The sequence below is a fragment of the Heterodontus francisci genome, chromosome 30, assembly GCF_036365525.1.
Source record: "Heterodontus francisci isolate sHetFra1 chromosome 30, sHetFra1.hap1, whole genome shotgun sequence".
Taxonomy (NCBI): domain Eukaryota; kingdom Metazoa; phylum Chordata; class Chondrichthyes; order Heterodontiformes; family Heterodontidae; genus Heterodontus; species Heterodontus francisci.
Genome location: NC_090400.1, coordinates 16,474,946 through 16,497,305, shown reverse-complemented (window position 1 = coordinate 16,497,305; position 22,360 = coordinate 16,474,946). Strand labels below are relative to the sequence as shown.

Below are 22,360 nucleotides of genomic sequence, written 5' to 3'. Positions count from 1 at the left end.
CTGGGCGGGAGAGACGAAGGGGATGGGAGACCGCGCTGGGCGGGAGAGACGAAGGGGATGGGAGACCGTGCTGGGCGGGATCAGGAGGATGGCAAAATATCAGAGAAAACGTTGAGTAATGAAATGCATTTTGACTGGGGGCCAGTGGGCTCCATGACTGAGTTTATGGCAGAACAACATAAAAAAATATTGAAAAGATGCAGAAGGACGGGTGGGACCCAGAGGAAACCCCCAAGAAGCAGAAAACTTGGTGGATAGGTCAGAAGAAAGATAGGAAACAGAAAGGGGCAGTCATTGTTACTGCACTATACTTGCAACAATGCAGGCGGGTGAACGCCCTTTTGCAGCAAACAAAGACTGAGGATTGTCAGGTGGTGGCGGTATCCCCCCGCCTCCGATAAAAACACCGATGATGCAGTTGATTGAGGAAGCCTGGCAGAGGAGGCAGCCGAGTACGGGGAACATCCACCCCCACACGAGGGAGTGGGAGTAATCCCCCCGGCACTCCCTTTCGAATTTCTCAAAATGGTACCTATGACGGTACAGACCAAAACTTCCTAAAAAAAAGTAAAGGATGAAAAGGGTAATGTTAAAGTTGATGAAGATGGCAATGAAGTAGAAACAAAAGAGGTAACGGAGAAGATAACGCACGTCCCCTTTAGTCCAGGTGAAAAACAGATGTTGCGTAAAGAATTGCCCCACCTTAAGCCCCGTTATGATAATAGGGAATTTTGGACTAAATTTGGGGAAATGCAAGAGTTCCACTGTATGCACCCAAAGGACACACATGCCTTGGTGAAGGCAAAGTGCCCCGGGGACATATGGAATGGGTTGTGCAATAACTAACACACAGGTGGGTGGATAGTGACGGGAAAGGGGACAACCACTGAGGAGAGAGCGGGCAAACATCGGGCCTTTAAGTATGAAATGCAGGAGAAATTGGGAAAGGGTGAATCCAATTGGGGATATATTATGTCCATTGCCCAGAAGAAAGGGGAGTTGGTAATGGACCAAGCAGAGCAAAAGTGGGATGCATATGTCCAATACAGTGGGTGTGAATTCCCATCGCCTAACAAAGAAATATTTTTGAAAATGTTAAAGGAAGGATTTGGCCCAGAGCACCAGACGGTCCTAAAAATGGGTTTGTCAGTGGGAGGAAATTATACAGATATCATGCGATGGGCTACCGGCTTAGACCAACAGGGAAGTAAAATAGGAGCGATAGCAGCGGTGACCACACTGAAGGGATGCTATAACTGCGGCAAACAAGGTCACATGGCAAAGGACTGTAAAGTGCCAAAGAAAGGACAGGCACCGTCCAACAACTGGTGTACAAACTGCAGAAAGCCCGGGCATAACCGGAATGACTGCCGGCTGCCCGGTGGAGGAAAAGAAAGACAAGGGCCTAGACAGACCTCTAAGGCAGCAGTACTTGACAGCTGACGAGGTCCAGCAACCGTTCCGGGATATGGCCGGGAACAATGCATAGGGAATCTCGGCCCTCGGATCATCCAGGACCGGAGACCCCCAATTGTTTGTTGACGCACTGTTAGGGGACCGGCAGTGCAATATGTTAATAGACACTGGGGCGTCTGTATCAATCACGGACCTGAATTTGCCAGTAATGACACAAACAGTAACTTTATCTGGAATAGGGGGACGAAAATCGAAGCAAAATGCATTGAAACTATTCCTCTAGAAGTGGGCGGATTAATGATCCCCATCCAGATATGGGTCTACAAGACAATGGAAGGGAATATCCTAGGAATGGACCTTTTAATAGAGCTGGGGGCCTTGATTAGCCCAGGTGATCATAAAATACTAATGTGGGGGACACTCAAGAGGAAAAGAATCCCTATGATTGCTCGCAATATAGCAGGCTGACCTGGACCTATGGGAATGCCAGGGTCCATGGGGAGCGCTGTGCCGACCACTGGAGTTTGGGCACAGCACAAACATGAATGTGGAAGGGTTAATATGGCATCCATCTATATACCAGGACCAGAGCATTCCCCAAGGAAACAGTACCCCATTAAATGGGAAGCGCAGGAATCGGGGTGGGAAATAGTACAAAGCCTAGAACGTGAAGGAATTGTGAGAAGGATACAGTCCACCACAAATTCCCCCATTTGGCCAGTCAGGAAGCCTGACAGATCTTATCGACTAACTATCGATTACCCAGCCCTGAATGAAGTGACACCCAAAGAACAAAAGAACATATGAATTAGCAGCAGGAGTAGGCCACTCGGTCCTTCGAGCCTGCTTCGCCATTCAATAAGTTAATGGTTGAACTGATTACTCCACATTTCCACCGACCCCACTCCCCAATAACCTTTCATCTCCCTTGCTTATCAAGAATCTATCCACCTCTGACTTAAAAATATTCAAAGACTCTGCTTCCACCACCCTTTTGAGGAAGAGAATTCCAAAGACTCACGACCCTCTGAGAGAAAAACATTCTCCACATCTCTCTCTTAAATGGGTGACCCCTTATTTTTAAACAGTGACCCCTAGTTCTAGATTCTCCCACAAGGTGAAACATCCTTTCCACATCCACCCTGTCAAGACCCCTCAGAATCTTATATGTTTCAATCAAGTCACCTCATACTCTTCTAAATTCCAGCGGTACTAGACTAGCCTGTCCAATCTTTCCTCATAAGAAAGCCCACCCATTCCAGGTATTAGTCTAGTAAACATTCTCTGTACTGCCCCCAACGCATTTACATCCTTCCTTAAATAAGGTGACCAGTACTGTACACAGTCTTCCAGATGTGGTCTCACCAATGCTCTGTATAACTGAAGCATAACCTTCCTATTTTTGTATTCACCTGATAGCAGCTAGTCCTCCTACTATATTTAATGGCTTGGGGCCAGACTATACGATTTTCTCCGACATAGCGAACGGGTTCTGGGCTGTCCCTTTGCATCAGGAATGCCAGGACAAATTTGCATTCACGGCAGGGCACCGGCAGTACACTTGGACGTGCCTGCCTCAGGGATTTCACAATAGACTGGCAATCTTTCACCGGGTTATATGTGATACACTGAGTCAGGCAAGCCTAGATGAGAACAGCACCATAGTCCAATACGTAGACAACATCCTGATTGCCTCAAAGACTGGCAGGAGACATGTAGGGGCCCTACTGAGAATTTTAGAACTACTGGAGGCGGCGGGATTTACGGTGAGCCCAAAGAAAGCTCAACTAAGACAACGAGAGGTCCAATACTTAGGGTACTGGGTCACACAGGGCAAGCGGGAGCTCCCCAAGAGCAGGAAGGAGGCCATAGACAGAATAGGCCCAGACCAGTGGACGTAAGAGGAGTTAGAAAGGTCTTGGGCCTATTTAACTATTGTCGGAACTTCATAGAGAATTTTGCAAAAATCGCAGCACCAATACAGGATCTGACCAAAGTGGAGGGGAAGGCATCCCAGGGCAGTATAGACTGGGGCAAGGAATAGGAACAAGCTTACACTGCATTAAAACAGGTGCTCATCAGCGCACCGGCATTAGGGTTACCCTGCATTTGAAAACCATTCTACCTGTATGCCCACAACGAGGACAGATTTTACAGCGCGGCACTAACCCAGAAGCACGGGGATCAGATGAGACTGGCAGGATACTTTTCAACCAAGCAGTCCCCTGTAGTGAGTAGCATGCCCCACTGTGTGGCAGTGAAGGTCTGTGAACCTATAGTAATGACAGGAGAAGTATCTCTTCATGCAAGACACACTATTGTGGAATTACTAAAAACTTAGGATGGTATCCGACAGTAGATAGGCGGCCTGGGAAGCAGTATTACTACTGAGGGATAAATCGGTTGTGATAGTCCGTGACAATAGGGTTTATCCAGCAGAGAGCATGCTGCAGGAAGGGGAGCAGCACAGTTGTCTGCTCAAGATAGAGGAAGGGACGTCAGCAACTTTAAAGGAGGATGAGATAAAAGGGGTGGACATGACCCTGTTTGTGGATGGGTCCTGTAGATGTGTGGATGGGACCCCATGTACCGGTTGGGCAGTTGTTAATGAAGGAGGACATGTTGTCGGCAGTGGAAAAATATTATGAGACCTTCCAGCTCAGGTAGCAGAAATGATAGCCTTAAAAGAGGCCTCATGTATAGCGAAAGGAAAATGGGCTAATATTTACACTGACAGTAGATATGCCTTTGGGGTAGTACATGATTACATGGTGGTCTGGAGCCGACAGGGATATGTCACCTCAGGAGGGGGGCATATACAGAATGAGGCAATAATCAGGGAGCTGGTAGAGGCAACGAAACTGCCACTGGATGCAGCAGCATGAGAACATGAGAACATGGGGGCTAGACAGGTTGTTTGTGAGCCCTTACTGCAGGGTTGACCCATACAGATGGTGTAGTCAATTGCCTTTGCAAACCTAAACTCAATACCTGGCCAGTATTAATGAGTGTGGAGAGCAATGAGAGTTGAGCACATCACTGTTTAGGTCTGTTGGCCATCTTAGGCTAGGTCAAGGGCCAAAATGGGGGACTGAACAGGTTAAGCTGAATTAAACAATGCATTTGAAAGGCATCTCAACAGAATATAATTAAGTCAGGATGAGAAAGAAACAGACAAGTTGTTAGGGCAAAGGCAGGATTAGGGAGTGAAGATTGTGAAGTCTGTACAGATCCCAGCATATCAATCAACAAACTATGGAATGTTCTGACTAATGTGAACCAAAAGATAATGGACTCAGGCTAGAAACATCTGGAATGGGCACTGATAAAGACTAAGGATGGTGTATTCGTTAGAGTGCATGATCATCTACTGCTTGGCCATATTACGTGAGAAGAACAGTATATAAGTTTGTATCCTCGTGTGTAACTTCAGAGCACTATCTCGGACTGCCCGAGGTGGACTCTCCCTGCATATACTTGAATAAAGGATCAAAACTGTACCTGAGTCCCCTTGTGTGGTGATTGAGTTGTTCCACAACAGTAAGGTCGGGTACTATTGGATATCGAAGGTAAGAACAGATATTGTTGGATATTGAAGAGTAAGGTCAGGTAATGTTGGATACTGTAAAGCAGTTAGTCAGTGTTGTACATTATAGGGTATAATCAAAGGGTACAGGACAATCTCACAGGGCATAGTAGGGCACTGAAAGGTTCTTGCAGGTTTTGAAGGATACTGAAACAGATGGTTGGATACAGCAGGGTTTGATCAGGTACTGAAGAATGGTTTTGGGTCCCGAAGGCCACAGTATTGTAGTCTACTGCTGGATATTGAAAGGTATGGTAGAATATTAAAACAGATGCATTTTAGGTGAGTACGATTGATTACTCCGGACCTCAGCACTTGCCCTATCATACTCAGCAGCAGAGTACTGTGCACCTGTCTGCATGAGTCATCATACACACATCTTGTTGATACTCAATTGAATGCAACAATGCACATCATAACTGGGACCCTCCGCTCAACACTCCTCCCCTGGCTTCCTGTCCTCGCAATCATCATTCCCCCATACATCTGCCATCAGATGAAAGCCTCCAAGCTGATGCTGCACCTCACTTACCACTCCAAAATGACATGTCCAATTCAGCTACTGCCCGCCTTCCATCTCAGTGCCCCATATGGAGGAACCTTCCTGAGCAAGGTCTACCTTTGGATCAAGGAATGGGAAACATTGGAAGTCACTAGCACGTTCCTTGTGACAAACTCCATCTGTCGAATGGCAGGCTTTGAACTACCACGGCGAGTGTGGTCCTTGCTAAACAGGTTCAGGACAAGCCAGGGCCCCTGTGCAGCCAACCTCCACCGCTGGGGCCTCAGTACAAACCCCTTATGCATTTGTGGAGAGACACAAACAATGCTGCACATTACAGAGCAGTGTCCCCTCTACAGACTAAGTGGCAGACTAATCACCTTAAACTCAGCAAATGAGAGCACTATTGTTTGACTCCAGGGATTTTCATTCGCTAAATAAAAATAACTAAAGATTATTTATTGTGGGGGCACCAGATGATACTGTTAAGTATGGAAGATATTGAAAGGTTCAGCAGGATGCTGAACAGTATACTGGGGTATAGTATAGGGTCAGGGTAGAGTGCTACATAAGGGAGCAGTAGTTAGTAACGGATCCTCAAGCATATGGTAGGGTATTGTAGGTTATGGTACCTATTTCAGGGTACTGTAGGGGTTAAGAGAATACTATAACATACTCTATTTGAATACAAAATGAGATGTGTAATTGTATAAGATATGGTAACTTACATGTATATATATATCTATTATTTTAAGAGTGAGTGTAACCTCTGTACAATATATTGCGGCTGTGAGAATTCGATATAAGGTGCAACATAATGTATGCACTCCCAGATACCTGGTCTCAGTATAATACACAGTAGCTTTTACTGATTGCTACTGAAAGCTATGGTAGAGGACTGTAGGTTTTTGTACGGACTGAAGAGTATACTGGGTAATGTAGGGTAGTGAAGAGAATGGAGGATACTGCATACAGTGGGGTAAAAACATAGAAAATAGCAGCAGGAATAGGCCATTCGGCCCTTCGGGCCAGCTCTGCCATTCAGAAAGATCATGGCTGATCGTCTAATTCAGTACCCTGTTCCCGCTTTCTCCCCATATCTCTTGATCCCTTTGGCATTAAGAAATATATCTATCTCCTTCTTGAATATATTTAATGACTTGGCCTCCACTGCCTTCTGCGGTAGAGAATTCCACCCTCTAAGTGAAGAAATTTCTCCTTATCTCGGTTCTAAATGGCATACCCCGTATCCTGAGACTGTGACCCCTGGTTCTGGACTCCCCAGCCATCGGGAACATCCTCTCTGCAGCTAGCCTGTCTAGTCCTGTTAGAATTTTATAGGTTTCTATGAGATCCCCTCTCATGCTTCTAAACTCTAGTGAATATAGGCCTAGTCGACCCAATCTCTCCCCGTACGTCAATCCTGCCATCTCAGGAATCAGCCTAGTAAATCTTTTTTGCACTCCCTCCATGGCAAGAACATCCTTCCTCAGATAAGACCAAAACTGTACACAATACTCCAGATTTTCACCAAGGCCCTGTATAACTGCAGTAAGACATCTTGCTCCTGTACTCAAATCTTCTTGCAATGAAGGCCAACATACCATTCGCCTTCCTAACTGCTTGCTGCACCTGAATGCTTGCTTTCAGCAACTGGTGTACAAGGGCATCCAGGTCTCGTTGCACCTCCCCCTTTCCCAACCTATCACCATTCAGATAATAATCTGCCTTTCTGTTTTCACAACCAAAGTGGATAACCTCACATTTATCCATGTTATACTGCATCTGCCATGCATTTGCCCACTCACCCAACTTGTCCAAATCACATTGGAACCTCTTTGCATCGTCCTCACAGCTCATATTTTCCCCTAGCTTTGTGTCATCTGCAAACTTAGAAATGATATGGGTATTATAATCCACATACATAATCAGCTCCCCCCAACCCCTCACTTATTGTCCCTTTCGTATGGCTCCATGTGTGCTCGGCTCCCTCTGGTACTTCACCCAAACCTCAATCTCTATCCACGATCCTCATCAGTGAGTGGCATTCAGCTATTCCAGCAGAGGCAATTGCTGCCAAGCCACATTGTGGCCTCACATTGTCCATGGAGAATTTCTATCATTGAATAGCAATCAGGAGGCAAACCAAAGGTGATTATCTCGGCTTTTCCCTAGCCCAGTGATGTCCTTCTGTCCTGAGAGTAAGAGGTCTCTCTCTACTGGGAGCAGGAGTTCCCTCTGTCCCTGGGCGGAGGAAGTACCCAGGAGGAGGCGGTCCCAGTATCCCCAAGAGCAGGAAATCCCTCTGTACCCGGGAGGAGGGGATCCCGGGAGGAGGAGCTCTCTCTGCCCTTTATTTTGTTGTATCAAGGAGATCTTTGAAAGTGAAAATAAAGATATCCAAATTCAAGTGTAGGGTTTGGTCTAGGATCCTTTGTTATACCCCATCAATCTCTGCACACGCTCAATGGGATGATATTCTCCCTCAGAATTATGCACATAGTAGCAGTTTGAAGTTAGTTGTATGGTTTTGTAGCTCTTACCGCATATTACAGAAACCAGAACATTATACACTGACAACCTGCAGCCTAGAAGAGGCTTGAATTAGGAGAAGCCGGTCTCTCTGTAGACTGCAGCTAAGTCAAAATCATGAGCATCAGTCAATCCGTCACCATGTAATGAGATGCAAATACATTTACAAACAATTTAAAAGATTAATTACAGGAAATACACATTTACATTTTTTTTGCCACGGACTATGTTTTGCATAATTCAAAACAGGTAAGAATGTCTGGGCCAAATGTGGATGCAAGAAGATACCATTACTAATGTAATTTAGTCATTAAAAAATAGATTTTGAAATTGAAACATCCAACTCAAATACATTCATTCTTTCTCATGAAGTTATGTGAGCAGATCAACAGAGCAGTTTTTGTCCTTTGATGTTTCCCAACGTTCAAAGTTTCGGTGAGCCCTCTCCAGATCCTGGATGATTTGGAACAGTTGGTTTGGAATGTCCATCTTATCGATCCCTGCAAAGGAGAGACAGTTTAGGAAAGACAACTCTGTGATCTGTCACCCCCATTGAGGGAGCCACACTCACCCTGTACAGGAGGGGCCCAGCACTGTTCTGCTCATCATAAACCACATTTCCCAAAGGATTCCTTACACAGGCATTGGGCTGCTCATTAACATATGCAAGGGGCCTAATGCCTGCCCATTTTAGGCAGCCACCCAGGATGCCTGACAAATTTAGCACTAGAGGATTATGAGCAGGCCATCCCATTGCTAAATTTATCATTGCACCCGAAAAATGGACACAAGACAGACCAATTTTTACCCCATTATTTTGCCTGTACCTCATTCTTTCTTAGGACTTCAGAACTGTGAAACGTCTTGTGTCCCTCCATCTTTCCTTTCTATACGTTACAGATTTATAAAAGGCTGCGCTTGATGACAATGCAACCATGTGCAAATGCAGCCTCATGCACGGAAACGTCACTGTCTGTGACATCACAGGCAGCTGCCAGGATTAAAGATGGCGCTGCTCAATTTATCACGAAAAAATTAAATTCAGTTGCTGCAATCCCGCTCCACCCCCAATAATATCCTGCTTCTCCTCCCCGGCACTGCTTCCCATATCCGCCTGCTTGCCGCTCGCTCCTGGCCTCGCTGCTGCCTTCCCTCAGCCACTCGCTTCCCACTTCAATGCCCCCCTCACCGGCCAGTCGTTCCAGGCCTCGCCGCTTCATCCCTGCCCCGCACCCCCCACTGCCTGCTTCATTCCCCACCCCCGCTCCCTCCCTCTTCTCCCCCCCCACCCCCCCCCACCCCCTCCCTTCCAAATCCACAACATCTACTACCTAGAAGGACAAGGCAGAAGATACATGGGAACACCACCATCTACAAGTTCCCCTCCAAGTCTCACACCATCCTGACGGAACGATATCGCCATTCCTTCACTGTCGCTGGATCAGAATCCTGGAACTCCCTCCCTAACAGCACTGTGGGTGTATCTACACCACATGGGCTGCAGCAGTTCAAGAAGGTGACTCACCACCACCTCTCAAAGGCAATTAGCAATGGGCAACAAATGCTAGCCTTGCCGGCGACATCCACATCCCGTGAAATGAATGAAAAAAATTAATTAGCAATCTCATAATAAGGGATCTTCATAATATGATAGTATTTCACATTGAGTTCAAGGATGACATACGTAAGTCCAAAACTAGAATATTAAACTTAAGTAATGCCAATGACATAGGGATGAGGGATTGGTAGACCAAGGGAGATTTAGAAATTAAAGTAAAAGGTATGACGGTAGATTAGCAATGGTGAACATTTCAAGAAATATTTCATAATTCTCAACAAATATACATTCCATTGAGAAATAAAAGCTTCACAGGAAAAGTGGTCCACTCATGGCTAACTAGTTAAAGATAGTTGTCAAGAAAACCCCCATGCCAAATGAGAAATATTAATTTAATCAATGGAAACTTACATAGACTTTTAATGGGAGAAAATCCTACAGTAAATTTTTTTTAAAACTAGCAGCCAAGATGGCCACTGCAATTTGAATTTGAAACACCTTTTCATATTTAAAATATTCACCCAGAGGCAGAGGTTTGAGCAGTATGGACCCAGAACAATGGCTTACTCTAAGTGATTGAATTACCTAAAAAGGCTTCATTAGCATGGCAGTCAAGGCAATCCTAACATATTGACTTTGAAACAGCAAACCCCTCTAAGTGTAAATGGGCATTCTGGGGCATGTGGAGCCAAATCCTAACCTTGAATTTCATTAGAAGGTTCCAGAAAACCTGAAGCAGCCACGTGACCGTCTGTCCATCTCAGGGGCAAGCTGGTTTTGTTTCCTTTGGATAAGAAGACAAGCAGAAACTGAGACTGCAGCAACAGAGAAAGTTGTGGGCTTCCCTTTCTCTCTCTCTCCCCAGAAAATATCAAGTTTGAAAACTGTCTGCGACTGAGAACCCTCCAAGCCTATAAACTGCAACTGCCAGCGACCAGGGGAAGAGAGCCAACTACAATTTGGCCTTCAAGAAACCCTTGAGCAAAGCAGGCTAACCACAAAGTGCATTTTGACCAGCGAGGGCTTCAAGAATACAGCTTCAGCCAAGGACGACCAGATCACCCACTTCACAGACTGTGTTTTAAGTTCCATTTATTCTGGACTTTAATCCAATCACCCAAATCTAATTTTTCATCTGTAATCTATTTGTGTGTGTGTGATTCTCATGTGAATCTGTGCGTGAATGTGTAGCATTTTTTTTAGTATTTTTAAATTGGGGTTAAATATAATAAACTTACCTCTTTCTTGTTTAAACTCAAGAAAACCTATCAAATTGGTTCCTTCATGATCACATTAAAGGAAAAAGGTAAAACACTCACTGAGGTGGTAAGCACAACCACTGTTTAAAAAAGGAATAAACCCTGTTGCTGTCAAATAGGAAAAAGGGCGAGAGGGGAGCCCGAGACCCCCTCCTCACCTGGCTGTATCATCGTATTGGGTTAAAAGAAGAGCCTTATAATGTTGCCAAGAAGCCTGAGGATTGGGAGAGATTTAGACCAGCAAAGGATGACCAGAAAAATTGATAAAAGGGGAGAGAATAGAATGAGAGTAAACTAGCAAGAAATAAAAAAAAGATTGTAAGAGCTTCCGAAAATATGTAAAAAGAGAGTAGTGAAAGTAAATGTGGATCCCTTAGAGGCTGGGACAGGAGAATTTATAATAGAGAATAAGGAAAGGGCAGAGATGTTAAACACATATTTTGTATCTGTCTTTACAGTAGAAGACACAAATTGCACACCAGAAATAATGGGGAACCAAGTGTCTAATGAGAGTGAGGAACTTAAAGTAATTAATATCAGTAAAGAAAAAGCACTGGAGAAATTAATGGGACAAAAAGCTGACAAATCCCCTGGATCTGATAGCCTATATCCTAGGATTCTATAAGAGGTGGCTGCAGAGATGGTGGATGCACTGCATCTTCCAAAATTGCCTAGATTTTGGAATGGTTACAGCGGATTAGAAGGTAGCTAACGTCGCCAGCTATTCAAGAAAGAAGGGAGAGAACAGGGAAAGAGAGGGCAGTTAGCCTGATATCAGTCATCAGAATCCATTATCAAGGAAGGGGTAACAGGGCACTTAGAAAATATTAGGCAGAGTCAACATGGTTTTATGAAAGGGAAATCAGGTTTGGCATATCTATTATAGAGTTTTTTGAGGGCATAACTAGCAGGCTAGATAAATAGGAACTAGTGAATGTATTTGGATTTTCAAAGGGCATTTAATAAGGTATCACACAAAAGGTTGCACAAGGGTTGTTCAGGGGTTGGTGGTAATATACTAGCATGTATAGAGGATTGATTAAAGGATAGAAAACCGAGAGTAGGGATAAATGTGTCATTTTCAGGCTGGCAGACTGTTACAAGGATCAGCGCTGGGGCCTCAGCTATTTACAGTCTATATTAATGACTTGGATGAAGGGATCGAGTGTAATGCATCCAAGTTTGCTAGCAATACAAAGCTAGGTGGGAAGTAAACTGTGAGAAGGACACAAAGGGCAGAATTGTAACTACCAAGGGAAGGCAGGTTTGGGGGTGACCTGCATTTCGGTCCCTGAAAAGTGGTGCCGGTTGGGAACCCGACATGATTGCACTTCTGAGTTCAATCCAGGCAGGTTTGCAGGTGAGCGGAGAACCCCCATGGAGCCGTTCAGTAAGTAATTAAAATATTCAAAGATGCAATTAATTGAGAATTTAACTCAGCATTTTACCTTTAAAAGCCAGTGTACGGGTTTCTCGAGCTGTGTGAAACTCACAGTGTCAACCAGGTTTTTAAAAATCTTTATTCTTGGGATGTGGGTGTCGCTGGCAAGGCCAACATTTATTTCCCTTCTCTAATTGTCCTTGAGAAGATGGTGATGAGCCACCTGTTGAACTGCTACAGTCCATGTGGTGTAGGTACACTCACAGGGCTGTTAGAGAGGTAGTTACAGGATTTTGACCCAACGACAGTGAAGGAGCAGCGATATAGTTCCAAGTCAAGATGGTATGTATCATGGAGGGGAACTTGCAGGTGGTGGCATTACTGTGCGTCTGCAGCCCTTGTCCTTCTAGGTGGTAAAGGTTGTGGGTTTGGAAGGTGTTGTCGAAGGAGGCTTGGTGAGTTGCTTCAGTACACACTGCTGCCACTGTGCACCGATGGTGGAGGGAGTGAATGTTTAAGGTGGTGGATGGGGTGCAGATCAAGCAGACTGCTTTGTCTAGGATGGTGTTGAGCTTCTTGAGTGTTGTTGGAGCTGCACTCATCCAGGCAAGTGGACAGTATTTCATCACACTCCTGACTTGTGCCTTGTAGATGGTGGACAAGCTTTGGGGAGTCAAGAGGTGAGTTACTCACCACAGACTTCCCAGACTCTGACAGTATTTATATGGCTGGTCAAGTTCAGTCTCTGGTCAATGGTAACCCCCCAAGAATGCCTTGTAGATGGTGGACAAGCTTTGGGGAGTCGGCGCAACATCGAGGGCTGAAGGGCCTGTACTGCGCTGTAATGTTCTAATTCTAATGTTGATGATGGGGGGGGATTCAGTGATGGTATTGTTGGTGAACAAAGACTGATAGTTAGATTCTCTCTTCTTGGAGATGAGATTTACCTGGCACTTGTGTGGCACGAATGTTACTTGCCACTTATCAGCCCAAGCCTGGATGTTGTCCAGGTCTTGCTGTTTGTGGGCACGGACTGCTTCAGTATCGGAGGAGTTGCGAATGGTGCTGAACATTGTGCAATCATCAGCAAACATCCCTACTTCTGACGTTATGATGGAGCAAAGGTGTTTGATGAAGCAGTTGAAAATGGTTGGGCCTTGGCCCTGAGGAACTCCTGAAGTGACTTCCTGGGGCTGAGATGATTGGCCTCCAGCAAACACAACCATCTTCCTTTGTGCTAGGTATGACTCCAACCAGTGGTGGGAGCACAGTGGGGTCGCATTGAACAATGAAACTGACAGGCTGGGAAGCCTTTAAAGAGTAAAATTGCAAAACTCGTGGTCAGCCACAGTGAAAAGTTTGTACTTGCAGGACTTGTTCTGAGAGTTTGATTTCACCTTTTTTGAGGGTCATTTTGAACTTTATGGAAGTATTTTCAACTGCCTTGGAGTTTACTCTCCTTCATCTCAATTTTCCTGTTGTCAGCCTTCACTGCAGCATGGGAGCAACCTATGCAGCAGTAGCCTGGATCTCTGATGAGGAGAAACAGGGGCAGCCACACCAACAGCTGCAGCACCAACAGCACCAGGAGCACCAAATACACCAACTGCAGCTGCCTTCTCCACAGTTACATGCCGCTCCACATGACAGGGGGGATGGACAGAGAGCCACAGCTCGAAGAAGCACAGGGTCTACAGACAGAGGATGAGCTTCCTCATCATGACAGAGCAGCAGTGCCTCGGGAGACTCAGGCTTTTAGAGCAGGTCATTGCTGATACCTGCAGCCTCCGGAAAAAGACTTCCTTCCAAGAGGGCTAGGTAACACACATTGCCTGTGGCTGTCAAGGTCACCACAACCTTGAATTTCTTCACCTCCGGCTCCTTCCAGGGATCTGCTGGTGACATCTCCAGGATCTCTCAATCTGTTGCCCGTAAGAGCATCGCCCAAGACACCGATGACTTGTTTTCAAAGCCGCCACTTATGAGCACTTCACCATGGATGAGGCCAATCAGAGACAGTGGCAGTCAGAGTGTGTAGGCTATTGGCCTAGACCAGCATGCACTCGGTGGCCTGCCACATCTGATTCTCCATGCAAGTGGCCACTCTTTCTATGGAGGCGGACATTAGCACAAATGTCTGAGACATCACTGCATTCATGCTAGAGACAGACTTCTCCAATCACTCTCCAAGAGTGCGCACTGCCTCTGAAAATTCTGACAGAGCACACACACATATCCTGTTGCTGCTCCCTTTTCATGGATTATCCCCGAGGATCAGTATCTATGTCCAGCTGAGCAGTGATTGAAGTGTCCTGCATCCTCCGATGGGGATTCTCCACCGCTGTCCCTGTCTCCAGCACCTGCTCCTGCTCACATGTGATGTGCTCCTCACCATGTGACAACCTAACTATCTGTACTGCGGTTCTATCTATAATGCGGTATCTGTGTTGGTGGAGGCTGCGCATGAGTCAAGTGATGAATACTCGCCCTCCTCTGAGGACTCCTCAGTCTGGCCCCTCATCAGCTGCTCTGTCACCTGTGAAGGGCCTGTGGGAGCTCAAAGACATGAGTTAGTGCTGACATTGAGAAAGGGTACAAACTCAGCAGAGTGCACATCATGTTGTTTCAGTTTGTGGAGACATCAATTTAACATGAGTGACTGTTAAGTGCCAACTGGCAGTGATTTTTAATGCTGTCACCAGGTCTGTGGGCCACCCCCATCTCTCCAATCACCAGCGCCCAGCGTGTGTGCCACCCTACCAATCTCCAAGGCATCTCCTCCAATGCGGTCAGGGTGGTTATGACAGGTCCAGCCTCAGTTCTCTGCCTCTCCCTGAAGTTGTACACTCTCTTCGCCTGCAATGAGAGAAGGCAGAGAGTTATCAAGGCTGGATTTTTGTGTGGCCCCATGAGGCTGGATTGGAGGCGGAGGGGGGTGGGGGTTCATGGAGTATCACGATGGGTGGCGGCCAATGATGGCCTTCCCTCCTAGAGGCTAATTGAGTCCCTTAAGTGGCTTATTAACAGCCAATTAAGGGCCTCTTCCCGCCGCCGCTGGGATCTTACCAGTGGCAGGGCGAGCCTCTGCTGCGGCCTTGTTACACGAGGCGCCCTCCTTGCGGGTTTGGGGTTGGGGGGGGGGGCGTCCCTCCTCCGTGGCAATTTGTGGCCCATAGAGGACCCCCACCAGGAACCAATTGACCCCTCTGGATTGCAAGACCACACCCCAGCTCCCCCCCTCGCCGGGGCCTTCCAGTGTGGTCCCGGCGACCGCACCTCACCTACCTATCTACCTCTGGTCCGGGGTTCCACCACCAGCTGCAGTACCAGCAGTGGCCACCACTCCCAGTGGCGCTGTTGGTACTGCTGAGCTGCTGGCTATCTGATTTGGCCTGTAGCTCTTGGAAGCGGAATTTCCGTCTTTAAAGGGACAGGGATGTCATCTCCTGAAACTTTGGTTTAAAAAGACTGGAGGATCGCTCCGGGGAGCGCGTAAAGGCAGAGGCGGGGTTTCCCCGCCTTTTCGGCCCAGCACCAGGAGCCCCACCCCCAGCAAAAAATCCAGCCTATGAGTATGAGAAGTGGAATGTATTTTGAGAATGGAATGAGAACTTTTGAGGAGGGTGACTGAGGGATGTGTGCAAGAGGACAATAGGATGAGGGTCAGTGTGAGTGTTGACTGTTCAGATGGAGATTTGAGGAGGTGCTGGAGAGAGAGGAATGTGTGGGACTGTAAGATGTGTCGGTCAGGGGAGTGCTGTGCAGGAGAATGCTATGGAGGTCACAGAGTGATGGATGCCATTGAAAATGGTCGGAGACTCACTTTTCCAGATTTAATGAGTTCTAAACCTTTTTTGATACACACTCCTGCTGCTCATGCCCTCTGTAACTTACAGCCACGCCTGCTTCATTTGGGTGGCTGGCCTCTTCCATCCATCCACAGGAAAGAGGACCACACTTCAGGCCCTCACTGCCTCCAAGGAACAGTCAGAGCCAGGGAGCAGCATTCCCACATCTTCCGTCCATCCTCTTGCCTTCAGATTGCTTCAGCAGCAAGCTTTTCTGCAGCCATTCTGACCCCTGCCGGGGTCCCTTTAAATACAGATCCTTCATTGACAGACTGCGGGTCATCATCATGCCTGCACTCTGTGATTGGTTGGGAAACCCAGAAATGAAATGCTAATGCCATGGCTGCTGACAGAGTAAATGGGTTCCCGACTGCTACCAGCCTCCCTGGGTTTCATTAAGATTCTGCCCAGAGTCTGCAAAGGGATATAGATAGGTTAAAATGGGGAAGAGGGTGGCAGATGGGGTATAATGTGGGGAAATGTGAGGCTATTCAATTTGGTAGAAAAGATAGAAAACATTTTTTTTAATGGTGAGAAACTATTAAATGCTGGTGTTCAGAGGGATTTGGATGTCCATGTACATAAAACACAGTAAGTTAACATGAAAGTATAGCAAACAATAAGAAAGGCAAATGATATGTTGGCCTATTTTGCAAGGAGGTTGGAGTACAAGAGTAAGGAAGATTCTCTGAGGGCTGGGCAGGGTAGATGCTGACAGGCTGCTTCCTCAGGCTAGGGAACTTGTGGACACAGCCTCAGAAGACAGCCATCGCAGTCGGAGATGAGGAAAAATTTCTTTACAGAGGGCGGTGAATCTTTGGAATTCTCTACTCCAAAAGGCTGTGGATGCTCGGCTTTTGAGCATATCCAAGGCTGAGTTTGATAGGTTTTTGGATACTAAGGGAAGCAAGGAATATTGGGATCGGGCGGGAAAGTGAAGTTGAAGTCGAAGATCAGCCACGATCTTATTGAATGGCACAGCAGGTTCAAGAGGCTGAATGGCCTACTCTTGCTCCTATTTCTTATGTTCTTATTAAAAGTTCTATTTCATTAAATATCCAAATTTAAGCCAGCCAACAAATAATAAAAAAAACTCTATCTCTGATATTCTGGCTCTCCCCATTTGTCCCAATATGAACTCTCTAACTAGGTTTTTTTAATTCATTCATGGGATGTGGGCGTCACTGGCCAGGCCAGCATTTATTGCCCATCCGTAATTGCCCTTGAGAAGGTGGTGGGGAGCTGCCTTCTTGAACCGCTGCAGTCCATGTGGGGTAGGAACACCCACAGTGCTGTTAGGAAGGGAGTTCCAGGAGTTTGACCCAGCAACAGTGAAGGAACAGCGATATAGTTCCAAGTCTGGATGGTGTGTGACTTGGAGGGGAACTTGTAGGTGGTGGTGTTACCATGCATTTTCTGCCCTTGTCCTTCTAGTTGGTAGAGGTCGCGTGTTTGGAAGGTGCTGTCTAAGGAGCCTTGGTGCATTGCTGCAGTGCATCTTGTAGAAGGTACACACTGCTGCCACTGTGCGTCGGTGGTGGAGAGAGTGAATGTTTGTGGATGGGGTGCCAATCAAGTGGGCTGGTTTGTCCTGGATGGTATTGAGCTTCTTGAGTGTTGTTGGAGCTGCACCCATCCAGGCAAGAGGAGAGTACAAAGAACAAAGAACAGTAGATCTTGATGCCTGCCTAAACTAACACCTTCTGCAATTCCGGGGCCCATATCCCTCTATTCCCTTCCTATTCATGTATTTGTCAAGATGTCTCTTTAACGTCGCTATCGTATCTGCTTCCACCACCTCCCCTGGCAGCAAGTTCCAGGCACTCACCACCCTCTGTGTAAAAAACTTGCCTCGCACATCCCCTCTAAACTTTGCCCCTCACTCCTTAAACCTATGTCCCCTAGTAACTGACTCTTCCACCCTGGGAAAAAGCTTCTGACTATCCACTCTGTCCATGCCGCTCATAAATTTGTAAACCTCTATCATGTCGCCCCTCCACCTCCGTCGTTCCAGTGAAAACAATCCAAGTTTTTCCAACCTCTCCTCATAGCTAATGCCCACCAGACTAGGCAACATCCTGGTAAACCTCCTCTGTACCCTCTCCAAAGCCTCCATGTCCTTCTGGTAGTGTGGTGACCAGAATTGCACGCAATATTCTAAGTGTGGCCTAACTAAGGTTCTGTACAGCTGCAACATGACTTGCCAATTTTTATACTCTATATTCCATCACACTCCTGACTTGTGCCTTGTAGATGGTGGACAGGCTTTGGGGAGTCAGGAGGTGAGATACTCACCGCAGGATTCCTAGCCTCTGACCTGCTCTTGTAGCCACGGTATTTATACAGCTACTCCAGTTCAGTTTCTGGTCAATGGTAGCCCCTAGGATGTTGATAGTGGGGGATTCAGAGCTGGTAATGCCATTGAATGTCAAGGCGAGATGGTTAGATTCTCACTTGTTGGAGATGGTCATTGCCTGGCACTTGTGTGGCACAAATGTTACTTGCCACTTATCAGCTCAAGGATATTGTCCAAGGCTTACTGCATTTCTACACGGACTGCTTCAGTATCTGAGGAGTTGTGAATGGTGCTGAACATTGTGCAATCATCAGCGAACATCCCCACTTCTGACCTTATGATTGAAGGAAGGTCATTGATGAAGCAGTTGAAGATGGGTGGGCCTAGGACACTACGCTGAGGAACTCCTGCAGTGATGTCCTGGAGCTCAGATGATTCACCTCCAACAACCACAACCATCTTCCGTTGCACTAGGTATGACTCCAACCAGTGGAGAATTTACCCCCGATTCCCATTGACCTCAGTTTTGCTAGGGCTCCTTGATGCCATACTCGGTCAACTGCTGCCTTGATGTCAAGGGCAGTCACTCTCACCTCAGCTCTTTTGTCCATGTTTGAACCAAGGCTGTAATAAGGTCAGGAGCTGAGTGGCCCTGGCGGAACCCAAACTGAGCGTCACTGAGCAGGTTATTGCTAAGCAAGTGTCGCTTGATGGCACTGTTGATGACACCTTCCATCACTTTGCAGTATCCAGTGCCTTCAGTCGTTTCTTGATATCACACGGAGTGAATCGAATTGGCTGAAGTCTGGCATCTGTGATGCTGGGGACTTCAGGAGGAGGCCGAGATGGATCATCAACCCGGCACTTCTGGCTGAAGATTGTTGCAAATGCTTCAGCCTTATCTTTCACACTGATGTGCTGGGCTCCCCCATCATTGAGGAAGGGGATATTTGTGGAGCCACCTCCTCCAGTTAGTTGTTTAATTGTCCACCACCATTCACGACTGGATGTGGCAGGACTGCAGAGCTTAGATCTGATCCGTTGGTTATGGGATCGCTTAGCTCTGTCTATCGCATGCTGCTTATGCAGTTTGGCACGCAGATAGTCCTGTGTTGTAGCTTCACCAGGTTGACACCTCATTTTGAGGTATGCCTGGTGCTGTTCCTGGCATGCCCTCCTGCACTCTTCATTGGACCAGGGTTGGTCTCCTGGCTTGATGGTAATGGTAGAGTGGGGGATGTGCCTGGCCATGAGGTTACAGATTGTGGTTGAGTACAATTCTGCTGCTGCTAATGGCCCACAGCGCCTTATGGATGCCCAGTTTTGCATTGCTAGATCTGTTCAAAATCTATCCCATTCAGCACAGTGGTAGGGCCACACAACACGATGAACGGTATCCTCAATGTGAAGGCGGGACTTCATCTCCACAAGGACTGTGCGGTGGTCACTCCTACCAATACTGTCATGGACTGATGCATCTGTGGCAAGCAGATTGGTGAGGATGAGGTCAAGTATGTTTTTCCCTCTTTTTGGTTCCCTCACCACCTGCCACAGACCCAGTCTAGCAGCTATGTCCTTTAGGACTCGGCCAGCTTGGTCAGTAGTGGTGCTATCGAGCCACTGTTGGTGATGGGCATTGAAGTCCCCCACCCAGAGTACATTCTGTGCCCTTGCCACCCTCAGTGCTTCCTCCAAGTGTTGTTCAACATGGAGGAGTACTGATTCATCAGCTGAGGAAGGGCAGTCGGTGGTAATCAGCAGGAGGTTTCCTTGTCCATGTTTGACCTGATGCCATGAGACATCGTGGGGTCCGGAGTCAATGTTGAGGACTCCCAGGGCAACTCCCTCCCTACTGTATACAACTGTGCCGCCACCTCTGCTGGGTCTGTCCTGCCGGTGGGACAGGACATACCCTGGGATGGTGATGTCAGTGTCTGGGACATTGTCTGTCAGGTATGATTCCGTCAGGCTGTTGCTTGACGAGTCTGTGGGAGAGCTCTCCCAACTTTGGCACAAGCCCCCAGATGTTAGTAAGGAGGACTTTGCAGGGTCGACAGGGCTGGGTTTGCCGTAGCTGTTTCCGGTGCCTAGGTCAATGCCAGATGGACCATCCGGTTTCATTCCTTTTTATTGACTTCGTAGGGTTAGATACAACTGAGTGGCTTGCTAGACCATTTCAGAGGGCATTTAAGAATCAACCACATTGCTGTGGGTCGGGAATCACATGTAGGCCAGACAAGGTAAGGACAGCAGATTTCCTTCCCTCAAGGACATTAGTGAACCAGATGGGTTTTTATGACAATCGACAATGGTTTCATGGCCATCATTAGACTAGCTTTTTAATTCCAGATTTATTAATTGATTTCAAATTCCATCTTCTGCTGTGGTGGAATTTGAACCCATGTCCCTAGAGCAAACTAGGTAAACTAATATCCAAGGGGTTACAAGGTAGGATAACAACAATAACATAGGAAAACAGCCCAAGGCATTTTATAAGGAGATATCAGTAGGGTGATTAAAATCTTGGTCAAAGAGGAGGGTTTTAAGCAGGGTTTCAAAGGACGAGAGGGATGTAGGGTGGCAGAGAGGTTTAGGGAGGGTATTCCAGAGCTTAGGATCTGGATGGCTGAAGGTGCGGCTGCCTGTGGTGGGGTGAAGGAAGTGGGGAATGTGTAAAAGACCAATTACTACTAAATAAACATTAAAAATTTAAGTGTAAGAGACCATACTGGGCATTCACATTTTACACGGCATAAGTAAAACAATGTCATCCCATTAGATGCTTGACATTTATTTAGGTCATCCCTTTATAGGTTCTCCAGCTCATACACTGCTCCTCTAGGAGAATGGGTTCTCAGTGTGACATACCTTCATCTGCACTCATTGGGGCAGTGACACTGCTCTTCTCTTTGCATTCCAGGTATTTTTCTCTGTGAACAAATAAGAAAACTGTTCCATTAAATAAACTGTTCCATTAAATAACAAAGTATTGCATTAAATAATAAGCAAACTGTCACATCAGACCATTCAACATTCACATTCTATACATATTTTAACAATGCTATGTGCTGCTGGGTACGGTAGTGTAGTAGTTTTGTTACTTGACTGATATTCCATAATAATAATTAGTAATAATACCACCAGGGCTGCTTGAGAATTTGGATTCTGTTTAAAACTCTGGAAATAAAAAACAATTGGGATCAGTAGCAGTGGTCATGAAGCTGTCGGATTGTTATGAAAACCTAACTGACTCACTGGTAGCCTTTAGGGAAGGAAACCAGCCGTCCTTACCCAGTCTTGCCTATATGTGAATCCAGTCCGACAACAATGTGATTAATTCTTAACTGCCCTCTGAAGTGGCCTCGCAACTATCTTCACAGGGCAACTTGAAAGTGTAAGTATGTTGCTTTTGCTGAAAAAGAATGGGTTTTATTAATGCTATTTGGGCAATCCATATAAGAAGATAAGAAATAGGAGCAGGAGTAGGCCTTTCAGCCCCTCAAGCCTGCCCCACCATTCAATAAGATCATGGCTGATCTGTCCCAGGCCTTAACTACTCTTTTGGGCCTGCTCCGCATAACCCTCAACGCCCCGAGATTTCAAAAATCTATCTCCCTCCTCCTTAAATACATTTAGTGACCTAGCCTCCACAACTCTCTGAGAGAAGAAATTCCTTCGCATCTCAGTTTTAACTGTGTGCCCCCTTATTCTGTAACTATGTCCTCTAGCTCGAGATTCCCCCACCAGTGGAAACATATTCTCAACATCTACCCTGTCAAGTCCCCTTAGAATCTTATATGTTTCAATAAGATCACCTCTCATTCTTCTAAACTCCAACGAATAAAGGCCTAACCCATTTAGCTGTTCTTCATAAGACAACCCCTTCATTCCAGGAATCAGCCAAGTGAACCTTTTCTGAACTGTCTCCAATGTTAGTATATCCTTCCTTAAATATGGAGATCAAAACTGTACGCAGTACTCC

The 22,360-nt window shown here is 46.5% G+C and overlaps 1 protein-coding gene across 2 annotated transcripts in view; it reads right to left on the bottom strand.

Moving 5' to 3' along the window:
• Window positions 1–8,164: 8,164 nt before the first annotated feature.
• The window catches only part of rasa4 (RAS p21 protein activator 4), a 251,575-nt gene continuing 237,379 nt past the window's right edge, over window positions 8,165–22,360 (bottom strand). For both annotated transcript variants that reach the window (XM_068010142.1, XM_068010143.1), the window contains 2 exons: window positions 21,247–21,308; window positions 8,165–8,536 (listed from right to left, as the gene is read on the bottom strand). In XM_068010142.1, the coding sequence (XP_067866243.1) occupies window positions 8,409–8,536; window positions 21,247–21,308 (190 nt within the window). In that variant the 3' untranslated portion in view covers window positions 8,165–8,408. The remainder of the gene's footprint in view (window positions 8,537–21,246; window positions 21,309–22,360) is intronic.